This window comes from Ixodes scapularis, unplaced genomic scaffold (assembly GCF_016920785.2).
Source record: "Ixodes scapularis isolate PalLabHiFi unplaced genomic scaffold, ASM1692078v2 PGA_scaffold7__128_contigs__length_106722199, whole genome shotgun sequence".
Taxonomy (NCBI): domain Eukaryota; kingdom Metazoa; phylum Arthropoda; class Arachnida; order Ixodida; family Ixodidae; genus Ixodes; species Ixodes scapularis.
In genome coordinates this window covers 98,651,513-98,672,524 of record NW_024609882.1, presented here as the reverse complement: position 1 = coordinate 98,672,524, position 21,012 = coordinate 98,651,513, and the positions used below count along the sequence as shown (strand labels likewise).

Genomic DNA, 21,012 nt, shown 5'->3' with positions numbered 1-21,012 from the left:
TGTTTGTGTCATTTTCTTAAGCTTATGCTCGCCAAAACAAGACAGCATAGCTTAAAAGTGTTTTTTTTTTTAAACTAGCAAGATAAAAATAATTAGAACAGCACTGTGAAATAAAACTTAAATCAGATATTTTATTTCCAGTTACTGTGCTCCAGGTCTTATCATTATATTTCACAATAAAATGATAAAGAGAAAAAATATCGGTCCTGGGGAATTCGCACTGCTAAAATACCGCGAGACCGAGATTGCAGGCAGTTTTGTCGACCAATTTATTAAGTATTTAACCCTACGGTAACTCGTTGAGTATTACAACCTACATCTCAGAGTAGTTTTACACATATACTGATTCAGTTTGCTTTTTGTTGCAGCTCACACGCCACGTAGGGTGCCGAGGATGACACCGTTTGCAACAGTCGCCAATGCCGAACTTTTTATGATTTCAGGGTGAGGTCTAGCGTAAAATATTATACAAAACTTGCGAATAAGTGACAGGGTGCCAAGGTACGCCCATGAGCGATATGAAGGTGAACAGCCGTCTTCTTGTTTTTGACGCTCCTGCAAGTTTTGGAACAAGCTCTGTTCCAGAAGAAGGCTAGAACGCAAAGTTTAGACCCCCAAGCCACGTACCATTTGAGACGTAGAGAGTTAATATAGCTTTAGGGAGCCGTACAACAGGCAAGAAACCAGGTAAGGTGTTCACCTTCATATTACCGGCGGGTGTACGCCCCGTGAAGGTTGTTTAACGTAACAGTATGTTTTTTTGTTTTTTTTAGCTTGAGTTACAGCTTAAAAGCGCATGATGTGGCCAATTAACTTATTATCGTCCCGCAACCAATCGAATTGTCGCATTATACGATAAGAACATAGATGAACGAATCGCGAAGCAAGGACCACTAACGCAATAAGCCAGATCTTTCGTTTCTTTAGCTGTAAACAAAAACAATTTATCGTTGTCTTTTTTTGCTGCGATAATTGTTATGTTTTTTTCCCTCCACTCGAAATCATGCTGTATACACTCTCATTAAAGCGTGTACGTCGACGTCGACTTTCCCGCATAACACTCAGAGATCCAATCCCCGCAACTTAGGGAGGCAACTCAGCGAATGACAATGCCAAAACATATGTTTCGGCATTGACGTCGTCGTGACGTCGCGTACACGCGACGTCACGACGCCACGTGAAGTCAAAATGTCAGGTGTTTGTCCCGGAGTCAGGTGAGGCCAGGGTGCCACACGACATCATGACGTCACGGAACGTCACGCTGTTTTAGGGTTACAGACGACTGTCTCACTCTTCCGGCGTGGTATACGTTGGCGACGGTATAGCTTCACGTAAGGGGCATAAGGACATAGCTGCGGTCACACTGCTTACACACCATACAAAAGACAGTTTCCATACACTGTCGTGAGTCGTGTCTCTTCCCTGTATGACGATCCTGTCTCGTTGGTCGTACAAAAACGGTCTGCGGGAATGTTTTAGGCGCACATGCTTCCATCATGAATGAGGTTACGTCTGTAGATAAATTATAGACCGTTCCACTAGGAAAAGCGGAGAGAGATAAAATACCCCCCCCCCCCCCCCTCCCCCCGTGTGTCGTCCGCTCCGCCGAGTGGGCTGTGCCTGTACCTAACGTCCGGCCGGCGTTCAAACTCTGTTTGATATCGCGTCATTTTGCAAATTTCAAGCGCAGATGCACGGATTTTCGACATGCAAGTTATAGGTGTAATGCTGTGCTCGATAAAAAAAATGACCGCATCTCCACGTGGTGAATAATGTTGATTGGGGCGAAGCTCTGGTGGTGCTGATGATACTGATTTTATTGTTCATAGGTAGTGCTGATGGTGCTGATTTTTTGTATTGCTCATAGGTAGTGTTGAGTTCCGGGTTGTGTTTAGACTTCATTATTACTGCTTTATGGTCGGTAAAATGCAGAGCCAACGGTTCTTCTAGCGGATCAGCTTGGATCCGCTAGAAGCCGTGGGAACGCATCTCCACCGCTGAAATCAACGGTCCATGTCAGAAAGAAAAGGTGTGGTATGGATCGTGGTTATATACGCAGTTGAGCATTTGACCGCAGTGCCCTCTCGTCTATAAACGTTGAGTCAACGCATGCAAAGCTTAACGCGATGATATACGCATTTGACCGCAGCGCCCTCTCCTGTATAGACGTTGAGCGGCTACATGCAACGTTTCATCCATGACAGAAACCCCAACTCTTGAGGTACTACCACATCTCAGAACCCCCTACTCGTCCCGCAGTCGTAGCCGAGTGGTTAAGGCGATGAACTAGAAATCTATTGGGGTCACCCCGCACAGGTTCGAACCCTGTCGACTGCGCAAACATGTTTTTTTCTTTTTATGTGGGCACAGACGCCGGACAGACGGACGGACGGACAAGGCTAGACCCTAAAGAGCTTCGACCCTAAAAGACTAACCTGGTCCAATTGCGTTGTTTCTTGCTTGCGAATATAAAAAAGAAATGGGAAAACTGTGCCAGTGTGGCCGGTTTTTCCGGCGAAAAGTAAATCGGGTTGCTGTAGCTTTTTTTTAGTATACAAAGTTCGTACTGGTGTAAACCTTTAACTACAATGAGTGGAAGCCTGGATGAATAAATAAAAACGTGCTGTCCTGACGCAATAGACGCGGTGGTTGAGGGTATACTACTGCCGGTTGACTCCACTGCTATTGAAGTAACGGAACAAAGATAGGCTAATTGATCATCTACTGGGAGAAAACAACAGAGCGCTATAGGCTCATTTTCGAGTAGCTATAAATATCCTAAGAACGCGCACCACGGCAGCCACGAGCGAGAGTTTAATGTTCGGTACATCCCGCCGGTACAGCCCAACGATGAAGAACGGCAGCCGCCCGGTTAGTCGTCTGCTAGCGGAGTCTTTGCGCGTGCCCTCTCTCTCGTTTTACCCCGCCGAACCCGCTGAACTTCCCGGGTGTGTGGAGAGGGCGCTGCGTTCTAACAAAATGGCGCCGCGCTGAGAGAGCTAAATGGAATGGTCAATAAACCGTCTGCAAGCGATCCGGCGTGCGACGAGACAAGAACCGGCGACCCGCTTCGCTGTCGCTCGGTCAGCCGAGTGACAAAGCAAACCGCATGATGGAGTCCTTTTTTTCGTCCTTTTTTAGGATTAAAAGCGCTAAGATTGTTCACGGGTCAAAAGCTTAAAAGCGCGTGATAGCGACGGGAGCAAGCGACCAAGGCTATGAGCGCTTCACCAGGTCATAGATGAACCGTCCCTTCAGTCTGGGCTCTTCAAAATAGGCTCTTTAATCTAGGCTTCAGCTTCATCGTAAGAGATCACAAGAGCTCGATTCTAGACAAAGGCACGCGCATGAACGGGCCCTTATACTCAGTTTCTGTTCCAGTCTTGAGACGGCCAGTTCCGCACTGTCTTTCACCGCCCACCTTTTGGCCAAGCATCAAGACGTCCAAGACAAACTGAGGGCGGAAGTGAAATTGCTACTCGAGAAAGACGTAAGCCCCTGGAATTGATTTGCAGATATCACCAAGCTTTCTACGTTCTAAACAGCAACCTGAAGTAATAAGAAAAACAAATTTTTTCACTTTGTACCGGAACGAGCAACTGTGCACGCAGATCTGCATGCATGGAGTTAAGTTGTATACGTGTCATCGTCGTGTATCGTCAACGCCTTTTATATAGCAGGGCCGCAGGACTGAAGTTTCTCAGTACGGATAGGATCTCTTATCAATTTAGGTAAGAGATTTAAATGCTATAAATACGTTTTATCAACTGAAACACGTTTAGAAATACATTTTTCATTACATTTTCAACATCTGAAACATAAATGTAACCTGGAGTAAAATTAAAAAAAAAGACCGTGCTAAAAATACACAGTGCCCCTAGAAACAAGTACCGAAATAAACTTGCGCATCAAAAAATGTTTTTTTTTTATGAGATATGCGGGTATATCGGGGACAGTACAGTGTATTTAGTGCTTTCTTAATTTCAAAGTCTCAGTGTATGAAACAAATACATATCGCGAACGCTTAAAAAAATTAAAAAAAACATGAACACTCAACCGAAATTCAGCAATTATACCCATTTCACTTATTCCTTGCACTATTTATTTTCACTATTAAAAGTTTATTATGTTCAAAGAGCATGCATCTCGTGCGCTGTGCATGGCTCGCTTAGAGAAGAGCGTCCAAAATCGTTTTTGGGCAGTACTTGAAATCACGGATTTCAAATACTGAGTGTTCAGTACTTCAGTACGAGTGACAAATACATTCTCCAATATATATATATATATATATATATGTGGCGACCACATATAAACCTCGGCAGCGGATGAAGAAGAAGACGCCAAGGGCGTCTTCTTCTTCAATATATATATATTGAAGAATGTATTTGTCACTCGTTTCCGTGTTGTTTCGTGCTGTTTCTGTGCGCCTTACCTTTGCATATACTATATATATATATATATAGGCAAAGGTAAGGCGCACGGAAACAGCAGCCGTAGAATGATAAAAATAAAATTCTAATTTAATGGCGAAAAAAGTCACGCAATAAAAAAGGGTGAAGTGCCGAAAAAAAGTTGTATTTGTTTACGGGAATAATGAAGGGCTGGGGCACAAGAACGCTAGTTATCCGGGAAAAAAACTTGAAAAAAAGACGGAATAAAAGTCAAATTTAAAACACAAGAACTTACAAAAATTAATTGGTAAGTGAAAAATAAAATAACGAATTCAGAATAAAAAAATAAGAAATATAAATAAGAAAGGGACCTGGACGTCCGTCGACGTTTTGGCGGTGGCACTGCCTTCTTTATTTCTTCTGAAGAAGACAGTGGTACAGCCTCAACGGAAAAAGAGTAGCACAGGTGACGGACGACCGGAGCGGCGATACCGAACGCGCCGATAGCGAGAGTGCCAGTCACGTCCCATGTCTCAACGCGGGGGGTGGCCGGCAGAAAGCAGCCCATCCTAAAGCCCGCATTTGGAAAGCTATCTTATCCCTCATTTGTCGGCCGAGAAATGCGCCAAAGTAATTGCGCGCGCAAAGTCCTTTTCTTTTTCTTTTTTGCACGGGCGTGGTGGTCGACTGATCGGCGGTATTTTTTTTTATTGACCCCTTTCGAAAGTCACGTTCCGATTATTAAAATGTTAGAGCCACCGCACATTGGCGAAACAACTGACAACGCAGAGCGTGCGAGCCATTCCATAAGATAGTGAACGTCGGAGGTCGGCCGACGCTAGGAGCCGACAAGTCAATCACGTAGCGTCGAAAGTCCGGCGTCACTGTGCTCATCTCCTTTTTGTTTGTGTGTGCGTGCGTGTGCGTGTGTGTGTATTGCCTTAGAATCCAACCGGCGCGTTAAGGGTGCCGCGACATTGCGATTTTAGTCCACCATTGTGCAGGGGCTCCACCGCTGCCAACACGGGGCAGCCTTTCGAAAGGGATCAATAGTTTTCCCCTAAACCGACCGTTTGCTGGGCGACAGACTGTCAAAGATTATGTGCGGCAATGCAAATGCAAGCCACCGTGAAATAACTTTCAGAATACCAAGATCTGTTTTAAACTGTGCTGCATTTTTTTTTTTTTTGCAGAGAAAATAAACTCTATAATTTTCCTTTAATTACAAAAAAAAAAAAAATCAGAACCGAATATTAGCACTGCACGTGCACTAGAGAAAACAAAAATATACAGTGAATTTGCAACAGTCAATGAAATAGAAGCCGTGGCAGGTAGCTGCACTAGTGTCTTGCGAACGCTCCACCAGCCTCCACGACAACGCGTGCGCGCGCAGGCAGAGAGGTATAGAGGCTGCTCGCGAAATCAGGGAGGCCTTGAAGTCTCGTCCATTCTTCTCGCACAGCCTCCCAAAGCAGGTCTTGTGACGCTCCATGCAGGTTCTTCTTTGCCAGTCGTTGTTTCATCACGCCCCACACGTTTTCTATGATGTTAAAATCTGCTCCCTTTGGAGGCCATGGAAGCTCCTGGATGCACAGTTCCTCACGCTTCTCTCGCACCAGCCTTGAAGAGAGAAAACAAAATAACTATACATATATATATATATATATATATATTAATCAAAGCTGATAATTTGTCTTGGAAAGATTTGTGCACGACTCACTATGAACATGAGTTATGGGGTTACATTTAATGAAAGTTGTCGCCATTTTTCGTAAGCCTCTCGTGGTATGACCTTCCTAAAAGAACGCAAAAAAACAATCGTTTCGCAAAAAAAAAAAAAAATTCATGACAGCTTTTTTAAGGATCTCTTGGAAAACATTGAAAAAGAGTGACGGCCAAGAATACGATTTATTAACAACAGTCATAAGCCCCAGAAAGGCATCCGTAAGCGCAACCCGCAACCGCAATTCATCTTTTTTTTTTTTTTTTAGGCAATTGAATTTTTTATTTTAACTCGCCTCCTCCACTGCATGGCATCCGGGGAGCAATTTTGAGCCCAGATTTTATATACGGGGTGTTCCATTTTAATTCGAACAGAACTTTAAAAAAAGGCGGCGAGAGTTACGTGGATGCCGTTTCCACCGTGTGTTTGTGGGGATCGGCGGACATTAGATAAGCGTCACAATATGTTCACTAATTTACCAAAAATTTGTGTCTTAACTTTGTAAGTGTTGATTTTATGGGGCATGTTGCAACTGCAATTTTGCGTTTTTTCGCCTGATTTCAAACTCACGGGCTTGAAAGAGCGCAAGAAGTAGCACTGATAATGTCGCGTAGATGATTGACGTAGTCGTTTCGGCCACGTCGCCGTTAGTGAGTTTTAGTATTGCGTATACGAGCAAATGCAAGCACTATGCGTTTGCGTTAGCGTAGTGTGTTCCACGGTGAGCATGCGCGAAGTCGCCTTGCGCCAATCCAAGGCCGAGGTTTGGGCTCCGCGCACGCGCAGTGTGGAACACGCAGCGTTAACGCAAACGCACAGGGCTTGCGTTCGCTCATATACGCATTACTAAAACTTACTATCTCGGAGGCGCATTTACCAAGGACATGCTGTAGAGATAGTGCCCAAAACGACTACGGCAATCGTCTACGCGATATTATCGGCGCTAGCTCTTGCCCTTTTCTAAGCGCGCGTTTATTTTTAAATCAGGTGAAAAAACGCAAGGTTACAACGATGAATGTTGCCTATTGCCTTTTCGCGAATCGTGTCAATTGGAATAGCCTTCAATAATGACTCGCTTTATATTGCAATTGCGACATGCCGCATAAAATTATTAATAAAAAGTTAACACATTTCGGTTAATTAGTCAACACATATTCTGACGGTTATCTTCTTATCTAGTGTCCGTCGAGCCCTACAAACACGCGGAGAACACGGCATCCACGTAACTCTCGCCCACTCTTTTATTCTGTTCCATTTGAAATGGAAAATCTTTTATAACTCGTTCAGTGTGGACTGCACAGGTCACAAGACATTATACCTGGATATGTGTATGGGGCTCCTGTCATGCTGGAAAATAAAGCACCCATCCGGAAATGGGCCATCCAAAATGAAGGGAATGAAGACCCTTTCTAGTAGGTCTGCGTATACGGAAGCTGTCAGGGCTCCGTCTATCCGGATCAGCGGACCCAAGCCTTTGTGTGTTATTACATCCCACACATTAACAGAACGGCGGCCGCTACCGGCAACCTGCTGCGCGTTCTCTGGATCATACCTGCAACAAATAAAAAATTAAGGCCTTGTTTTTTAGCCAGCAGGTTAACATTTATTTTCGAGAATCTCGTATAGTATGATTGAACTGAAAAGTAAACTACTCAGCTACAGGTTTGTAAATTGACCAAGAATGTAAGAATAGAATACATTGAAATGACCAATGGTGTAGCTGCCATAATCATGGCTATCACTCTGTTCTTGGTGTCTGATGTGCAATGAAAGATATATCAAAAATTAGAAGTGTCACTTTTCTATGCTCCTAGAAAGGAAACCACGTGACCTACCGTGTGCAAACCAGCCGCCAAACACGGCGCTTCGTCCGTCGATTCGTCCGTGAACACGACATTCATCCAATCGTCGACAGTCCACGAAAGGTGCTATACTGGCCAACTCCAGCCTAAGGCGCTTGTGATTTTGGGTCAAGAGCGAGGCCTCTGGCAAGCCATCCTACTGCGGAGCCCGACTGAACGCAGGCGTTCTCTTATGACAGTCAGGGACACCTGCAGGCCAAGTTCTTCTCGTATCTCCTGAGCAGTAATAAAAGGATCACAGCAGGCTGCGGCCACAATCCATCTGTCTTTCTCTTCTGTGGTCCTTCTTGGGCGCCCACTTCGAGCCGCGTCCCTAATCCTCGCCTCTTCGCGAAAAGCACGCACAATACGCGTTACGGCTCCTAGTGAGCACCCCCTCTCTGCAGCAATACTCCTCCTCGTCCGTCATCAATCCTCGGCATCCTATGTCGTTCTGAAAAAAATTACGGGGACTTCACCTTTGCGTTTGCTGTCCTGGAACACAGGCTGTGACGCCCACAACTTTTGACAGTCTATCGCCCAGAAAAGTGTCGCTTTAGGGGAAAACTGCAATAAAGAGAATAGCGCCGTTCACAACGCCCGCGCAAAAAAAAATGAAAAAAAGAAGGTAATCGGGTTTGCGTGGGCGCTAGGTTTATGCAGGGAGCAAGGCACCCTAGGTTTATCCGGCCGACAAATGAGGGATAAGATAGCTTTCCAAATGCGGGCTTTAGGATGGGCTGCTTTCTGCCGGCCACCCCCCGCGTTGAGACATGGGACGTGGGATGGGATCGGCGCGTTCGGAAACAATAGCGCCGCGTGTCGCGATTTCGCCGCTCCGGTTGTCGGTCACTTGTGCTACTCTTTTTCCGTTGAGGCTGTACTGCCAAAACGTCCACGGACGTCAGGTCCCTTCCTTATTTATATTTCTTATTTTTTTAATTTTTTATTTTATTTTCTATTTAACAATTTGTTTAAACTTTGACTTTTATTCCGTCCTTCTTCAAGTTTGTTTCCCGCGTAACCAGCGTTCGTGTGCCCAGCCTTCATTATCCCGTAAACTCGTACAACTTTTTTGGGGGGCACTTCACCCTTTTTTTTCTAGCGTGACTTCTTTCGCCATTTAATTAGAATTTTATTTTTATCATCCGACGGCTGCTGCCTATATATATATATGAAATAATGAAATTATCACATGAAATAATTATTAGAAGATTATAGGCGACCACTTGTCATATACAGCATGTAAACTAACGGTTTTAAGACGCTTCGGAGTCCATACAACCCACAAAAATCGGTTTCTTTACGCATGGCGCCGCGAGCTACTAAAGACGTGCAAGCAGGTGGTAAAAGTTTACAAAGAAAACATAAAAAAACCTTGTCCCGTTCAAAAAACAAAAAAAAAAAAGATTTTGTTCTGGGCACTTTACGCCGCCACTTGTTCTACCTGTTCTGGCCATTCCACGCACGCGCAGAGAGAAATGCTTCCGACAGATGGCGTACGCTTGGAAGAGGGAGCGCCGGCCGATTGCGGTTCTTTTGCGGGATCGTCTGCTATCATATCCCGAATCGGCCGGCGCTCTTTCGACGCGGCGTACGCCATCTTTCGGCAGTTCTGCTCACTGCGGGTGCATCGTCTGCGAAGTGGCGGCGTAGATAGTCCAGAAGAAGTTTCTCTGTTTTGTTATTCTTTCTTTTGAACGACGTAAGTATATTTCTTTATTTTTTTCGCGGTAGACTTCCACCACCTGCGTGCACCTCTGTACTAAATAGCAAGGCGATACGTTGAGCACCCACTTTTGCGGGTAGTCTAAAATGTCTTATAAGCATTAGTTTACATGCTGTATATGTACATTCAACCTTGCAAACAATGCAAAAAATTCAGTTTTGTTATGTATAAGTCTGGAGTTTTCTAGGGCTCCCGATAGGTAGCGCCAGCGTGTTAAGCGGATACAAAAGAACGCAATCCACTCAACTCAATAGAACACAAATGTTTGAATGAACCGATAAATGACTTTTGGTGGGGATGTGTAGCTTCAGGCGTTTACAAGTCATCATTCGAACTTTTGGGTATCCTTGTGTCTTTGAGTGTGCCCCGAAATCCTAAAAATAATTTGTTTCTTCGTTATTCTTTTTTCAGGGAAATCTCAACTACGACAACCTCTTCAGCCTGCAGTACTTGAAACAAGTCATTGCAGAATCCTCAAGATTCTATCCCGCACAGCCAGGGTACTGTGACCCAATCGAATTGCAGCTCTTTATTTACCAGCGTCCGAAATTATACGATTTAAAAATATTTCGACAGCAAAAATAATATTAGAACTAACAAAAAAAAAGCAAAAAAAAACGTTGCTCAAATAAAACATAGCCGAAACATAGTTCAGAGCTGTATAACTGGTTAGAAAGCCACTTATCCTCTCGTCCAAACAGTGTTCGTATTCATAACAGTTATTCCGACCTTCTCTTATCAACATCTGGTGTCCCCCAAGGATCTATTCTTGGCCCCCTTTTGTTCTTAATCTTTGTCAACGATCTAGCGGCCTGTGTAGATAGTGCTGGGTTACTGATGTTTGCTGATGGCATCAAGCTTTTTATGAGTGTAAACTCGTTTCCTGACTGTCATGTTCTGCAACATGATGTCTTACATGTTGTCCAGTGGTATTCAGCAAATAGCTTATCACTGAATCGCCTGAAAACAAATGTTTTGACTTTCTGCAGCCGTCGCAGTATAGTACACTACGATCACATTATAGACGGAGTGACAATCAAGCGTGCATCTGTTGTAAAATACCTTGGCGTGTATCTCGATGTTGCATTCGAATTTACTGCTCACGTGTCGTTTATTGTTGGTAGGGCGACGAGAATGTTGGGTATTACATGCCGCACTCCTCAGCCATTCAAGAACCCGGCCTCCATTATTCGTTTATTTTGTGCCCCAGTTAGGTCTAAGCTTCAGTTCGGTTCTCCGACCTGAAATTGGTTCTCAAGGACACAAACAATGATCATCGAAAATGTGCAACACAAACTAATGCGTAATAATTATGATCGCTACTTCTAGATCGTTTCTATTTTGACAACACTTTTCCGCTTAATAAGATTTCGTTGATGCCATTGACCAATGGAAGAGCAGAGCGCGATTTAGTTTTTCTGCACACAATTGTAACTAGCGTATTTGAGAGTGTTTCGCTTTTACGTGATGTAAACATTCAAGTCTCTGCTCGTTCCACTAGGACTCGCAATACTTTTAGCATTCCCACCATCTGTAAGCCATCTCCACTGTCACGGATACAATCTCTGTTTACCAATATTGAAAACGCCGAACTTCATATACAGGGTGACATTAAGGTGTTCAGAAACGCGGCTAAAGGGCTCGTTGCCAAACTTTAAATATTGTGTGGTTGTTCCTTTGTGTTGGAAACCTGCAACTGTGTTTTTCTTTTTTTCTCTTTATATTTATACATTTGTGCACCAAAGAGGAAACCCGGATGGTTGTTTTTGGGCACGTGAAATAAAATAAAAGGAATAAATAAGATAGACACCATGCGGGTTCGCTTTTGACGCTGCATGTCGGATTGGTACCACCAGCAAATAGCGTCGGCTGCTTCCAGACTCGGGGGTGCCGAAAATCTGAGTGCATACTGAATATGTCAAACAACTCTGGCATGCAGAAACGTCACAAGAAGATGCGTGAAGGACTTCGAATTCAACGGCTTTCGCATTCCAAAGGACACGAACGTCGTAGTTCCCGTACGCGTGATGCACCACGATCCAAGATACTGGGTGGACCCCGAGAAATTCAACCCTGACAGGTAAAATGTCCACAAGCATTTTTTTAATGTTGCTGTCTTTGAATAAACCTGTTTACTCTGGGTCACGAAATGCCGTAGCGTCAACAAGGCGTGACCATTTAATGCTGACGTGAAGTGGCGTCCTAGCGTCGCATCCGGCACGATTCATGGACGCAAAGTAGCTTCTGTCAGCGTCCCCCGGCGTCTGTCCACGAACTAGAGCGTTTCAAAGGGCGCTGCGCGACGCACAACAGAAACGCGACCTAAAAATAATTGCTTTCTCGCTAGGGGCGCTGCTCATTACGTGAGAGCTGCAGGCCTATAGGAGTATGAGCCGTTTATAGCTGCAGGTACAGACAAGTCGCAGCTTACGAGTCGCGCAAAAAGAAACGTGCACACGAATAAAACGTACCGATGAAATGGGAACGGAGGTTGCAAAGTCATCGAAACAAAGCTTGGCAGAGCTGGGATATAAACTTCCGGCCGTGTCGTATACCGTGAAGTATTCTAAACTCTGCACAACCTCACCTTCTCTATCGTTGTGTGTGTGTGTGTGCGTGTTTGTGTTTTTTTAATGAATGCGCTGAGGTGTAGTTTCTCCAATTGGAGGCACCATGGATGCACGTTCCGCAGCGCGGAACATCATGCACAAAAGAACACGGATCACTGTCCCAATAATCAGGATCCTCCCCAACCGAATACCCAGCTTCACTCCGTTTAACTTCGTTTCACTCCAAGTTCGAGCGCGTCCAACGCTACTATTCCATCGAGACAGTCATGCAGCGCCAACAGTGCATAATCCCGGTTGGTTGGTTGGTTGGTTGTATTGTTTGCCAGACGTGACATTTGCCTCACTCACGGTGGGCACGTTTCACGGGCCTGGGTTATTGTAGGTTGATGAGGGTGAATGCGGGGAAAGGGAAGGGAAAATATGGTGATGAAGGGGTCCAGGGATGACGAGTGAAGCGTTAGCAAAATAATGACTAAACACGTTTCACGGGCGAAAAAAAAAAAAGAAAAAAATGATTAGGGCCGTTAAGACGAACTGTGACATATGTTCAAACAATGCTGTACACGACAGAACCCCATAGCGCGCACCAGCAAGCACAAAATAAATAATGAGAGTACTTATATCGACCTAACTATACTTCGTTTCACCCCACGTGCGAGCGAAGGCAAAGCTGGAAGCGCGAGCACGAAAGCTCCGCGCGCTCAGGCTTTGCTCGAGCACGCGAGCTGGGGAGAAGCGCTAAAAGCGCTGGTCCCGCGCTCCCAGCCCCGGCCCCGCCCGCAGATATGGCGAAACGAAGTATAGGCTACCGTTCTAAAGTTTCTTACACGTCACAGTCACAGTCTTGAGAGTAGTTCGCACGCGCCCAAAAAACAAAACACAAATTTTCTCAGCCGTATGCACGTGGAAGTTGGTCCCTTCGGAAATAATGTAGCTTCGAGCGTGAAAGGAATGTCCAGCCCTCTCAGGCAGTTCAAGAATTCAATTCGTTCAGATGCGTAGTGTTCGCACTTAAAAAATATGTGTTCAATTGTCTCTTGTTGGTCACAGTGTTGGCAATTAGGGCTGGCTGCTTTTCCAATCCGGTACAAGTTAACGTTTGTGTAAGCGGAATCCGATCTAAGACGGTGAAGAAGGGAAGCAAACTTGCGTGTTAAGCCCCGCGTACATGCCGGGGGAGGCGGGTCATGCGCTGCAATTCTTGAAACCGGATGTCTATGCTCTATCCAGGTTTGGATTGCTATTTTTGAGTCAGTCTGGGTCGGAAGCTGTAAAGTAGCAGTAGGTAGGAGCAGAGCGTTGGAAGCCAGTTGGTCCGTCTTTTCATTGCCAAGAATGCCAACATGTGAAGGTATCCATTGCACTCGAATGTTACAGCCTCGGAAAACAAGTAGACGTCCCAAGTTAAATATATCACGAGTCATGTTGGCATTAACGCCTCTGCCACTTCGAATGCTTCGCACTGCACACTGGGAGTCCGTTGCGAGCAGCCAGTTTTCTGGTGGCCTTTTCAAGATATAAAGAAGAGCTGCGTGAATTCCACAAAGCTCGGCCGTAGTCGATGAAACAGCGTGATCAAGCCGTCCTGACCAAGAATGGTGTTCTGATGGGATATGGTATGCCGCAGACGCGGAATCGTTAATGAGATTAACAGAGCCATCAGTGAATATGATCTTAAACGAAGCGTGGCGGGACGCCAGGACGTCTTCCGTCAAGGCGCGGCTGACCAGCGAGGAATGCTGTGATTTTCCATGAAAGCCAGGGATGTCATCATATACGGTGAATGGATGCTCACTCCACGGTGAATCGGCTGGAGAACGCTGAACAGCTGGTGTAGATCCGAGCGCCTCTATCAAAGTGTTGCAGTGTCTTCCATAATGAGAACAATGCCGCCGTTGGATATCCTCGTAAAGAGAACCACCGCTGCTCGACTGGGCGAGTCGAACCAGATGGCGAAGAGCCCGTTCCTTAGCGTGCAAAGATACTGGCATTTCCTGGGCCTCAATCCACGTTGCCTCTATTCGAGAGTAAGAGGGGAGTCCTAGGGCCATCCTTAGTCCAGCGCGATGACGTCGTTCCAGCTGATCCCACAGAGAGCGAGTGGGGGGCAAGTACGGCGCAACATAAAGAATTCGAGACAGGTTCAGCGCTCGATGCACGTTAGTTAGGGCTCGAGGAGTTGGTCCCCAATCAAGGCCACGAAGCCTACGAATAAGAGAGGTTGTCATCGTGCTTTGCCGTACAAGAGTAGTTACGTGGCGACGAAAGCAGAGCCGCGAGTCGAGATCAACGCCCAGATAACGGTAGTTTCGCACACGTGGCAATCGGATCCCAGATAAAGTTAAACGTGGAAACCCGTGGCGAAGAGGACGACGGGAACATGCGAGCACAGCCGTCTTTTCTGCCGAGATGGAGAGACCGAGGTCTTCCAGCATGTTTGCAACTCGCTTAAGGCAGGTTTGCATAAAAGGGCGAAGTATACGGCGATCGGAATGGGAAGCCCACAAACAAATGTCGTCAGCATAAATTATCATACCACTAGGATGAGGTGATGAGTCCATGCACAGTGGTAGCGTTGCCATTACGACGTTGAAGAGTGTCGGGCTTAGACAGCTACCTTGAGGTAGTCCCCGCAGCAGTGGGCGAACAGCACCTTTAAACGTTCCCAGGCGGACACTGATAGTCCTGCCGTTCAGGAAGTCTTCGAAATATCTTAACATCCTTCCCGTTACGCCAAGATGTCTCAAGCACGCAAGAACAACATCATGGGGAACAGAGTCAAATGCGCGTTCCACGTCTAAAAATACTGCCAAGCCTGTATGTCCCTGGGAACGAGCGTCTTCCAATGCTGACGTGAGAGTCGCAATGCAGTCAGCGGTGCAACGTTCGCTTCTGAATCCTGCGAGCTCAGGGGGAAGAGCTTCAGTATCGTCGAGGAACCATTGAAGGCGTGTAAGGACCAGGCGCTCTAAAAGCTTGCCAACGCATGATGTCAAAGATATCGGGCGATAGGATGACGACTCCGAGGAGGGCTTGCCGCGCTTTAAAAGGGGTGTTACTAATGCGTGTTTCCATTCTTGAGGGATCACACCCGAAGACCAAACTGAATTTAGACGTTCGAGTAAGGAGCTGCGTGACTGATAGCTGAGATTTCGTAATGCTTGATATGTTATGTGATCAGGCCCGGGAGCGCTGTGACGCTTGCATCTTCGAAGAACAGCTTCCAGTTCTGACATGGTGAGGGGGTGGTCAAGATTCTGCGGACTTCGCGACGGGCCAGTCAGCGATAGGGGCCGCGATGACCTTACAGAGCGTGGAGCAACGACAAAGCATATCGCAAATTCGTCGGCAAGTTGACATAATGCCAAGCCAGTTTTTAAACTAAGAGCAACGAACACGTCTCGAGGTGTCGGAGATCCACTCATACCTCTGAGCACTTTATAGATCTTCGGCTTCGGTGTACATGGGGTCAGTGACGAGCAGAACTGGCGAAATTGTCTGCGACGAAGTACTCGGGTGTGCCGGCGTAAGGCTGACGTTATACGGCGACACTCCACCCAATCGGCGATCTTGCCAGAGCGGAACGCACGGCGCTGGGCACGACGGCGAGCTGCCCGAAGACGAAGAAATTTCAAGTCCGGGCTAGGTTGCGATACTCTGAGTGTGATTCTTGTTGTAGATTGGACGAGGCAGCTTGGAATGGCTTTTAGGATATCCTCTGACGGATCGAGAGACAGAAGACTTTTCCGAAACAGGTCCCAATTGGTTACATGGTACAGACGACGCGGCAAGCGGCCCACCCTGGGTATACTCATCAAAACTGGGAGATGATCGCTTCCGCGCGTGTCCACGTCCAGCGACCAATATACGTCAAGATCGGGCGAGGCGAAACTAAGGTCGAGGACGCTAGGCTTCCCGCGATGGCTGAAAAATGTTGGAGAGCCATCATTTAAGAGCACCAAGTCTGTAGATTCAATGGCGTCTGCAAGGGATATGCCCCGCGGCGTCGTGCGTTCACTACCCCACGAAGGGTGATGCGCGTTAAAGTCTCCACATAGAAGTAGAGAACCGGGGAACTGTCGACGTAAAATTTGAATGCTCTTCGCATCGAAGCGACCCGCAGGAGATATATACACGGACAGAATAGTCATCCTAAAAGAACCAAATATGACAGTGCAAGCCGCGAACTCTGCTGTTTCGGTACACAGATGTGACACATCTTCTGCAGCTTGTTGAATGGTGGAGTGAACAAAAACCGAAGCTCGCGACAGGCTGTTTGGGTCAGATACGGCACTTCCATAATGAACATATGACTGAGTTCGAGATGCAGGTGGGAGCCGGCCTTCCGAGATTGCAAGTATAGGCACTGGCGTAGAGGCAAGATAATATTGCAACTCAGGTAGTTTAGAGGCGATGCTGCGGGCGTTCCATTGTAAAATAGAGAGACAGACTGCCATTATGATAATGCTAAGCATGATAAGGACCTTCATCACAGGAAGCTTTCGATTAAAGGTTCTATCAGTCCAATGAAATGCAGTAACTTGTCTGCCCATGAGTACTTTATGAATGGTAAAAATTCTCGTACTGCAATGAATATCTGGCGAACGATGCTAGAGAACGAAGAGGAGCCGGAGAAAATTTGAGGCGGACGTGAATCTGCGATTTTCAGTGCGGTGTCTGAAAGTTCCTGTGCAGGCTTCGGTGTAGGCCGCATTTGCACTTGAGGAACCGACGTTCTAGAGCTGCTGCTCAGTACGTCTTTGAAGCTTCGTTTCTCGTTTTTGTTGACAGAGGACACGGGGACCGACGTGGTACCTGGATCGATGTTTACTGCACTTGATGTCTCGGGGAGAGGTGAAGAGGTCGATTTATCAGCGCAATTTTGTTGCACCTGGCGTCGTCGCGAATGTCTTCGCCTTTGTGGGTGTTCCGGGGAAGAGCCGACGACTTCTGGTGCAGCTTGTGCTTCCGGCACAGCCTGCGCATCAGTAGGCTTGTCAAATGCTGCTCGTGCTTGCGCAAACGGCACGTTGTTCTCGCAGCGATAGCGGCACACGGTGCGCTCGGCTTGCCAGAACGGGCATATGTGAGACGTTGCTTCATGCGACTTGTTGCAGTTTACGCAGTGGAGGTCAGAGGCGTCACACTGCGCAGTTGCGTGGGGCTGCGCACAGCGGAGGCAAGTCAACTTCCTCTTGCAGCCAGCCGCAACGTGACCGAAGAGCCCGCATCGGTGGCATTGCAGAGGGTTGTTAACGTACAGGTCGACTTCATGCCGGACCAAGCCAACGTAGATGTGTTGGGGAAGTGTGGCAGATGCAAACTCAATGCGAACTGTGCTTGATTTTCCAAGCCGACGAACACAACGGATGCTTACACTTGACCGTAGCGCTCCGACGATCTCGGTGTCTGAGAGAGCGATGCCAACGTTGCGCACGATGCCTACACTGGAAACTTTTCCACGGGGCTCAAAGGCTCGAACTTTCATGCCGCAAAGCGTGGTCAAGCCTAGAAGCACCCGCGTTGTCTGGCCATTCCGGGTGTCAACCGCGAGAAGATTTTTTCGCCTGTTGAATCGAGCCTCAATAACGCATGAGGGCACCAGCGTCTCCAGGGTATTAGAGACGCGGACCGAATCAATGGAGTCGATGCTCACGTCTGGATCCAGTGGCGTGAACAGAACCACCAAACCAACTGTCGGCTCTGGGAGGGTGACGATGGTCGCGTCGCTGGAGCCAGAGTTGTGGCTGCTGCAGCGTCTCTTCTTTCTGCATGTCACTTCCTGGAAGGGACCTTCAGTGTCTTCAATCAGCGAGTCGGACAGGCTTGCGGCGTCATCCTGCGCGGTCGGGTCGGGTGTTTCATCCATGGCAGTTGCAGGGGCGGTCGTGGTGTCCATACCTCGCCGGTTTAAAAACCGGATCGAAAAGTCAGAAGGCCCTGGAGGGGACTATAGGGACCTCCCGATGACGTTGAGAAGCTACTTGCTGATATAAATTCGACGTAAGCAAAATATTCAATGAAAATAGAGGAGACTAGAACACACGTCCGATGCGTAGCTTTGTCTTCGTCTTCTTCCCATAATCCCGGTGTTCGCTACTTTCGTGCGTTTGCTATCGCCGGCTAAACCAATCGCGCATAAAAAATAAACAAAAATTAAACAAAAAAATGACCGCATCTTTACGTGGTGAATGACGTTGATTGGAGCAAAGCTCTGGTGGTGCTGATGATACTGATTTTGTTCATAGTGCTGGTGGTGCTGTTTTTTTTTTATTGCTCATAGGTAGTGCTGAGTTCCGGGTTGCGTTTCGACTTTATTATTACTGCTTTATGGTCGGTGAAATTCAGAGCCAGTAGTTCTTCTAGCGGATCAGCTTGGATCCGCTAGAAGCCGTGGGAACGCATCTCCACCGCTTAAGTGAACGGTCCATGTCAGAAAGAGAATGTGTAGTATGGATCGTGGTTATATACGCAGTTGAGCATTTGACCGTAGAGCCCTCTCGTCTATAAACGTTGAGCCAACGCATGCAAAGCTTAGCGCGATGATATACGCATTTGACCGCAGCGCCCTCTCCTGTATAGACGTTGAGCGGCTACATGCAACGTTTCATACATGACAGAAACCCCAGCTCTTGAGTTACTACCACATCTCAGAGCCCCCTACTGGTCCCGCAGTCGTGGCCGAGTGGTTAAGGCGATAAACTAGAAATTCATTGGGGTCTCCCCGCACAGGTTCGAATCGTGTCGACTGCGCAAACATTATTTTCTTTTTTTAAGAAGACAGATGGGTTGGCAATCGATGTGAGCACGGACGCCGGACGGACAAGGCTAGACCCCAAGGAGCTTCGCCCCCAAAAAACGCGAGATCAAGAAACGTTTGTTTCGCGCGATTGGTTTAGCTGCTCATACCAGACGAGCTTAGACCACGAGCGCCGCGATTATGTTCTTTTGGTGTTACTGGATCGGCTCCATCAGATTGCCGCGTCGGGTGCTCTCGGACTCGGATTGAAGCGGTGTGCAACTGACTGCGGTATCAGGGTCTTCGTGCCAGAGTTGTGTACGGAACACCACGAAAACGGTTACAAAATGTGCAGATCGTACTTCAGCGGGAAATCTGTACAAAAGAACGCATTTTATTTATTTATTGATCCTTTGGGAAGGAAGATGGCACGAGGCCGCTGTGTGGTTGCACTGATATCAGAACGCCAAGCTCTCATTAGCTTTTACGGAGGGATATAGTGGGTAGACTTCGAGGCTACCTCGCTTGAGATCTACCCACCATACTTCCGATGGGAGCCAATCAGAACTCGGCATTCCGGCGTCACCGCAACCCCTGTTCAAGAAGCAGACGGTCTTACGCTCTCGGTTGAAAAGAAATAGCAAAATTCTAAACACAATTAATCCGACAAGAATCGTATACCGGAGCCCATGACTATGAACCCAACACCCTATACCACAGCAGCAACGGGTAGACTGGCCAAAAGGAAACCGACCTGTCCACTCGCTGTTCGGAAGCGAAGGCTGACCGCCGAAGGTCGGCGTTCGCCTTCGGACATGAATTCGAGACAGAGGAACCCAATGTTGCTCCTACCCGCCAATAATTCCAGTAACGTCGCCCCGCGTGTTCTCGTCACCTCTCCCTCTTTTTTCATCAGATTCAGTCCGGAAAACAAGTCGACGATCGAGCCAATGGCGTACATCCCTTTCGGCATCGGAACTCGCAACTGCCCCGCATCCCGGTTCGCGGAATTTGAGCTCTCGCTAGTCATTGCCAAGACTGTGGCCAAGTTCAAGCTGCATCTCTGCGACGAACCAGAAAAGGTGAGTCAGTTTTAATTTCTGGGGTTATTTTAAAGCAAGGCACTATACTTTAACGGTATCACTTAAAATCAGTAACATCAAAAAGAAGAAGAAAATAACGCAGAGTGTGGTTCAATTTGTTTAAAAGGCCTCTGACACGCCAAAAAAAAAATTTTTTTTTTTCATGCTAGGCGTTGAAATGGCATGTCAGGACATTACAAAAAAATTTTGTTTCACTGTAGAGGTTCGTAGTTTTTTTTTCTAAAAAATAGAAATATGAGGCCCAATTCAAAGTCCCCGCCAGTGCACTGTCACGTAACAGTGTATCGCAAGGTGTCGGGGCGGTCATAAGGGAGTCATCGCCGGAAGTCACGTGAGTTGTATCCCTCCTCGTGCTTACCGCCAGCGCGTGTAATATTTTTTTTTTATATATTTTTGTTGTTCTCCGCATCTCCACGAGCGATCCAAGTATACAAGGTTTCTTTTATTTGCTTTTCATCGCTTAACGTTGCTGTAAAGGTAGAAGAAGAGGAGTCAGTGAATTGACGTGATCAACTACAATGCCTAGAAGGTGCTGTGTGAGGGACTGTCCCGGTGTTTCAGCAACTGAAGAAGAGATCATACTGCATGCCTTTCCGAGAGACGACAGGAATCTTTAGCCTGGAAAGTATCCGATGATTCAACGACCTCGGTGTCCGAACCTTCAGCAATGCAATTTGGCGTGTCGTACGCTAGCAATCCTAATTTCTGCGAGCGTTCTAAAATTTTTTTTTTTCAAAACTTGATAGCTTGTTTTGCGCCCAGTATAGCCCTATATCATCGGACTGACGGCATGCACTGGTACACCGGCTTGTACTCGCAACGCTTTCATCATTGACCTCCATCACGTCGATGCACTGACTCTTCGTCCTCAACTTTTACAGCGCGCAAACTAACCCACGGTGCAGCGATAAAGAGC

The 21,012-nt window shown here is 46.9% G+C and overlaps 1 protein-coding gene across 1 annotated transcript; it reads left to right on the top strand.

Moving 5' to 3' along the window:
• Window positions 1-394: 394 nt before the first annotated feature.
• LOC121833193 (cytochrome P450 3A19-like) lies at window positions 395-20,090 on the top strand. The gene is made up of 5 exons (XM_042286313.1): window positions 395-444; window positions 3,382-3,490; window positions 10,096-10,184; window positions 11,624-11,764; window positions 19,910-20,090. Exons 1-5 carry the CDS (start codon window positions 395-397, stop codon window positions 20,088-20,090), a joined length of 570 nt encoding a protein of 189 aa, XP_042142247.1.
• Window positions 20,091-21,012: the final 922 nt, after the last annotated feature.

Coding starts and splice junctions, on each gene's coding strand:
- LOC121833193 (XM_042286313.1), top strand. CDS start 395: ATGACACCGTTTGCAACAGTCGCCAATGCCGAACTTTTTATGATTTCA. Junction 445..3,381: donor GAACTTTTTATGATTTCAGG/GTGAGGTCTAGC, acceptor TTTCTGTTCCAG/TCTTGAGACGGCCAGTTCCG. Junction 11,765..19,909: donor GAGAAATTCAACCCTGACAG/GTAAAATGTCCA, acceptor TTTTTTCATCAG/ATTCAGTCCGGAAAACAAGT.